The sequence below is a fragment of the Homarus americanus genome, unplaced genomic scaffold (genome assembly GCF_018991925.1).
Source record: "Homarus americanus isolate GMGI-L3 unplaced genomic scaffold, GMGI_Hamer_2.0 scaffold55640, whole genome shotgun sequence".
Lineage (NCBI taxonomy): Eukaryota > Metazoa > Arthropoda > Malacostraca > Decapoda > Nephropidae > Homarus > Homarus americanus.
The window spans coordinates 4322416-4329340 of record NW_024713650.1 but is presented as its reverse complement, the minus strand read 5'-3'; the positions used below and the strand labels follow the sequence as shown (position 1 = coordinate 4329340).

The window sequence follows — 6925 nt, the reverse complement described above, 5'->3', positions numbered from 1 at the left end:
CCTGTTGCAACCGGGGAGTGACTAGGAGGTTAGAAGACTATCTGTGGTAGTTTTTCTCTTCACCTTATCATATATCTCTCAATTGTCAACTATGGTGAGTTATAATGACCTTTATTGTAACTATGCGGTATTAGTTTAGTGAATCAGTCTGTAGTGGTTCAATTTGTTATATGAGTATTAGGAATATTTATGACATATTAATACCCAGTTGGTTTTGTTTGATTGCAATGGGTGTCAGTAATTACCGTGTTAGTTATTGTTGTATTAAGCATTATTTTCTTCTCATATACTGCACTTTATAAGTAACACGTCTACAGTTATATATATATATATATATATATATATATATATATATATATATATATATATATATATATATATATATATATATATATATATATATGTTTCGTGTTGTCCGTAACAGTAGTACCTTATATTTTAACTGTTAATCATTGGGTGGTGTTAAATTGGCAAATCTTAAGCCTTCCTGGAATCAATAATACCAAAAGTATAAAGTTTTAATAATGGCAGAAAAAACATTGTCATGGTCTAGCCTTGGTTGGGTATGTACTATAAACGTTCACTCTATGTACGGTACATTGTATACCTACACACTGTACATTGTATACCTACATTACTATACAATGTATACCTTCACTATGTATACTGTGTGTATACCTACTCTGTATATCATTCTAACTACACTCAGCATTATATACGTACACTACCACTTATAAACCATTGAGGGAACTTGTAAAGATAGTTTTAGTGAATATATAATGTATAAGCAGTAGCAGTCCCAATGGGTAGCCTTGAGAAGAGGAGGGACTCGGGCTGGCGGGAGTATTACAGATCACGACCAGTCTTATTTTCACTTTACTCTCTACCTAAGAAAATAAGGTTAAGTATTATAGTCTGAGTAATTTACACCAAGTTGAAATATTAACCTTGTGTGTATGGAATTACATTACTCTACTTGTATATCCCAAATGTATAATACGGTACACTATATATGTTGTATATCTCAGAGCTGTAGAGTATAGTTCAGTGTATCTCAGTGCTGTAGAGTGTAATACAGTGCAGTGCATCCCATTATTGAAGTGTAGAGTATATCAATGCTGTAATGTAGAGTATATCCCAGTTCTGTAGAGTACCTGTATATCCCAGTTCTGTAGAGTATATCCCAGTTCTGTTGAGTATATCCCAGTTCTGTAGAGTATATCCCAGTTCTGTAGAGTATATCCCAGTTCTGTAGAGTATATCCAGTTCTGTTGGTATATCAGTTTTGTAGAAGTATATCAGTTCTATAGGTATATCCCAGTTCTGTAGAGTATATCCCAGTTCTGTAGAGTATATCCCAGTTCTGCCAGAGTATATCCAGTTCTGTAGAGTATATCCAGTTCTGTAGAGTATATCCCAGTTCTGTAGAGTATATCCCAGTTCTGTAGAGTATATCCATTCTATTATATCCAGTTCTGTAGAGTATATCCCAGAGCTGTAGAGTATATCCCAGTTCTGTAGAGTATATCCCAGTTCTGTAGAGTATATCCCAGTTCTGTAGAGTATATCCCAGTTCTGTAGTATATCCCAGTTCTGTAGAGTATATCCCAGTTCTGTAGAGTATATCCCAGTTCTGTAGAGTATATCCCAGTTCTGTAGAGTATATCCCAGTTCTGTAGAGTATATCCCAGTTCTGTAGAGTATATCCCAGTTCTGTAGAGTATATAGTATATCCCAGTCCCAGTTCTGTAGAGTACCTGTATATCCCAGTTCTGTAGAGTATATCCCAGTTCTGTAGAGTATATCTCAGTGCTGTAGAGTATATCCCAGTTCTGTAGAGTATATCCCAGTTCTGTAGAGTATATCCCAGTTCTGTAGAGTATATCCCAGTTCTGTAGAGTATATCCCAGTTCTGTAGAGTACCTGTATATCCCAGTTCTGTACAGTATATCCCAGTTCTGTAGAGTATGTCCCAGTTCTGTAGAGTACCTGTATATCCCAGTTCTGTAGAGTATATCCCAGTTCTGTAGAGTATATCTCAGTTCTGTACAGTATAACCTATTTTTTGGATATGTTGGTGTTACAGTAGAAATGTAAATACCTCTCAATACTGTGTCCTGGGTTCAAGTCTTGACCCTGTACAGAGGTGAGAAGGGTGTTAGCCACTGTGACACTACCAAACATGGCAGGTTTTCTCTGGCTATTACAGTCTCCTCTTGTACTAACACTGGATATTAAAGGTCGTAACGAAGAACAGACCAACAACCTGATGAAATATGTTACAGGTTACAGTATTATGTAATTTGCCTGCCATATGATCAATTTTGTTCCGTATTTTTGATGATATTCGCTGCCCTCATTGTTAAGTTTGTAGTATGAAGGACCCACAGTGGAAATACAGTTGGGCTATCCTTGTTTAAAATCAACTTACTAGTCTTTACCATTGGCTCCATACTAGGACATACTAGTGGGAACATATTTTTAACACTTTTACTGAATGAATATCTAACTGTCTGTGTATCAACTCCACACCACCAGGCTCAGAAACTCACAGCTGGAGAACGGGAAACGAAACTGAAACCTTTGCTGGATGACAACTGGACGATGGTAGATGGTCGTGATGCTATGAAGAAAACGTTCCTTTTTAAAGATTTCAATGAGGTGGGTTATAGTACTTAATGCCCTCTGAGGATTGGCTGGTTGACACGAGTATTCAGGAGGGACTTTTATGGCCTTTTTTGGCTGCCATCTATGTAACGCGTGAGCTGTGTCATTCCGTTTTGTCTCCTTTATGTATTGCTTCAACTTGATCTCTTGGCTGTTTTCCCTCTGACCCAACACCTAAGATCATACATTTTACAGGTATACTATGTTGAAGGAATGGAAAGCAACATTTGGGGCAGCAATACTGTGTGATGGTTTTCATAATGTGTAAAGTATGAGAAATGGTGCAGTGGGACAAGTCTTCGTACAATTCGCAGCAGTATACCACATTTTATCCTCTTCATCACTGATCAGCTCATTAGCCACTTGGGCATTCGGACGTGTCTCTGTTATGCACTGATGGCAAGTACTGGACATGTACTGGCTCCTGACTGTATCTGTATCTGCTCCAGAGTTGGCCAAGTCTGGTCTTGAAAGAGCTTGTACTCGGTGCTGTCACAACACTAGGGCAGATTATTCCGGGGGTTTACAAGTTTTACTCTGAAAAAGTTTGTCCACACAGTTTTTTTTTTTAATAATTTTGTGCTTATTGTACATTTTACCTATCTCTCATATATACAGTACCAAATACAGTATATTAATTCCTGCTGTTTCCTTTCTTTCATTGTGATAAAATTCTTACATTAAATATTGTGTACAGCATTGAGACTTGAAGCTTGAGACAATAGACCACTATAGTCTTAATCCCCCTTCAGTTCACTACTGTTATATGCTGTTTAAGTACATGATGAATGACTAGGTGTACTGTATTAAAACCACATCTTTCAGAACCATAATAAAATGTCAATGAATACCAGATATGTATATTTCTCAGATGTGTAGAGTACAGTATATATGCAGTTGGTTCAATTCCTCTTACTGTGGTCAATGGTGCAGTATATACAGTACAGTTACACCAAGTTATAAATATGAATCAAGGAGAGTAATGTTCAGTGTGCTCTGTGTTTTTGTATACAGTTTCTTATGTTATTGTGTTGTGTGCATCATAGATTTACATTTTGTTTTGATTGCATTATATAGGTTATGTTCTCAGAGTTCGATAAATATGAAATAATTAAACAAAATCTCATAATGTTGTATATATATATGTGAAAAAAAAACTTAAAATGCCTTCAGTAGAATCAAACCTCAGATGAATCTTCAATTTGTCTTTCAGGCCTGGGGTTGGATGAGCTGTGTGGCACTAAGGGGAGAGAAGATTGACCACCATCCTGAATGGTTCAATGTCTACAACAAAGTAGAGGTGACTTGGTCTACTCACGACTGTGGTGGACTGTCTGCCAAGGATATCGTGATGGCTAAGTTCTGTGACGACACCTCCAAGTAGTTCAGCAAGTGAGGGGTGAGAAGGAAGGAAGGAAGTCTGGGATTTTGGCAAGATTAGGAACCCCAGTTTATTTCACTTGATGATTGATTAAACAGCCTAATGCTAACCTAACCTAACCAAACCTTACCTGATCTAACCTTACCCCCCATTAAAACACCCTAATGCTAACTTAACCTACCTTAACCCTACATAATCCCCCCCCCCCCTCCCCATTTACCACTAGTACACTGTTTAATCATTAGCTGAAACAAATTGGGATTCCTAATATTCACAAGATCCATAGTTTGTCAAATGAATAAGTTGGATATGTTGACGACGAAGGGAATTCTAAAATGTTAGGAATCATTGTAAACAGAAGAGTAAATATTATTCATAAAATCGAAGGAATCGAGATAGAATTACAGTATATTACTACAACTGTATTTTTTTTTTGTATTTAGTTTTGTATAAGATGTAGATGTATATTTTGACAGTAGCTACAGTATCATATCTTTATGAGTGTACAATAATCTGAACATAACCAGTGTCAGAATGTGAAGTGGTATTGTTATTGAAGTTGATTTAGTAGACGTGTTTATTCTTTTGTACTTGTTGATGATTTTTTTTTTACGGTTAACCTTAAAATTACTGTTATACTTCTTAATAATTTTACAATGAATAATGGGCTTTGATATTATTTACAAGATGACAATTCACACTTTTTTTCCTCACTATATCAAGATAATTTAATCCATTTCCTAGATAGAACACTGTAACTATTCTCTACATATACTGCACTGTACCATTACCACACTCATCATAGAAATAAAAACACAAAAATATCGATGACCTGAATCACATGTTGGTAAATTGGATCTTGAAAAAACACAATAGCTTATTAACTATCCATAGTATTGTTGATATTTAATTGAACTATTTCAGGCCAGGTATATATCATGATCTAATTGGTGTAATCAATATCAGGATACATTATGTACGTTGGTATGGGGCTTCCAGATTCATTTAGCATGTTGAATGTATCTTGTGTGATGTAATGGTAATGTACGGTGCTGTGAATATCTGGTTATTTGTTTCTGGCTAAAATAAACAAAAGTTACCACCATCTTATTGGGTTTTGTATTAGTTTTCCTTTGAGAATAGGTAGGTTAGTATTAGTCAGTAATATGATCAAACAAGTGTGTTAATTATTTAGTATTGTATGTACAGTATATAGTAAATGTGGGGACATAGTTCAAGTTTTTACTATATTCTAAGCAGATGTGCACTTCAGCATGTATGTATACAGACAATGCACTTTACAGTATACTGCACAGTTCAGTATATATACAGTATAAGCAGTGCAGATATACTGTACAGTTCAGATGCATATAGACAATGCAGATATACTGAACTACCATCCAGTATATACTGTATATACTCAAAGCAGGTACAGTATACAGTTCAGCTTGTACTGTAAATAGACAATGCAGATATACAGTACAATAAATAGACTGTACAGGTAACATACAACCAATGTAGTCACAATCCAGAGCTTCTTAACCCCTAGGTGGATGATGGTATATCTTAGAGGGCTTAACTTGCTGCACCTCACAGGGACTGCCTCATCCACCCCAGAGTGTTACTGTAATGCATTCAAGAGAGGTGCTCCCTTTCTTGTGGCAACTGTCAAAAGTCTGACGTTGTTTTTAACCCAAATCTTGTGATTATGTGATTGCTGCTGGGTGGAAATATACAGACAAGATAAACAATTGCTGAGACGACTACCTTATAGCATGCAAAGGTTCCATCTATGGTATGTATACATCTTTACACTTCATTGTTTAGTGGGGTGCAGATACGTTATGGAGCCAGTACTTGCCAACAGTGCATAACAGCCAGTACTTGCCAACAGTCCATAACAGCCAGTACTTGCCAGTCCATACAGTCTTGCCAACAGTATAACAGCCAGTACTTGCCAACAGTCCATAACAGCCAGTACTTGCCAACAGTGCATAACAGCCAGTACTTGCCAACAGTCCATACATGTTTAGTACTTGCCAACAGTCCATAACAGAGCCAGTACTTGCCAACAGTCCATAACAGAGCCAGTACTTGCCAACAGTCCATACATGTTTAGTACTTGCCAACAGTGCATAACAGAGCCAGTACTTACTAATAGTCCATACATGTTTAGTACTTGCCAACAGTCCATAACAGAGCCAGTACTTGCCAACAGTCCATACATGTTTAGTACTTGCCAACAGTCCATAACAGAGCCAGTACTTGCCAACAGTCCATACATGTTTAGTACTTGCCAACAGTGCATAACAGAGCCAGTACTTGCTAACAGTCCATACATGTTTAGTACTTGCCAGCCGTGCATAGCAGAGCCAGTACTTGCCAACAGTCCGCTACATGTTTAGTACTTGCCAACAGTCCATAACAAGAGCAATTGCGCAACAGTCCATACATGTTTAGTACTTGCCAACAGTCCATAACAGCCAGTACTTGCTAACAGTCCATACATGTGTTTAGTACTTGCCAGCAGGTACATAACTAGAGCCAGTACTTGCCAACAGTCCATACATGTTTAGTACTTGCCAACGGTCATAACAGCCAGTACTTGCTAACAGTCCATACATGTTTTAGTACTTGCCAACTTGATCCATAACAGCCAGTACTTGCTAACAGTCCATACATGTTTAGTACTTACGCAGCAGTCCATAACAGCCAGTACTTGCCAACAGTCCATACATGTTTAGTACTTGCCAGCAGTCCATAACAGCCAGTACTTGCTAACAGTCATACATGTTTAGTACTTGCCAACAGTCCATAACAGCCAGTACTTGCTAGCAGTCCATACATGTTTAGTACTTGCCAACAGTCCGCCATGTT

At 37.3% G+C, this 6925-nt stretch overlaps 1 protein-coding gene across 1 annotated transcript; it reads left to right on the top strand.

The window, feature by feature from the left end:
- Nucleotides 1-5158, top strand: LOC121873943 (pterin-4-alpha-carbinolamine dehydratase-like). The gene is made up of 3 exons (XM_042377825.1): nt 1-94; nt 2539-2661; nt 3881-5158. Exons 1-3 carry the CDS (start codon nt 92-94, stop codon nt 4049-4051), a joined length of 297 nt encoding a protein of 98 aa, XP_042233759.1. The 5' UTR covers nt 1-91; the 3' UTR covers nt 4052-5158.
- The last annotated feature ends 1767 nt before the right edge of the window (nt 5159-6925 follow it).

What these genes read in the sequence shown, in the direction of transcription:
- LOC121873943 (XM_042377825.1), top strand. An exon ending in TTTTTAAAGATTTCAATGAG is followed by an intron (nt 2,662 to 3,880) that starts GTGGGTTATAGT and finishes TTTGTCTTTCAG; the next exon opens with GCCTGGGGTTGGATGAGCTG.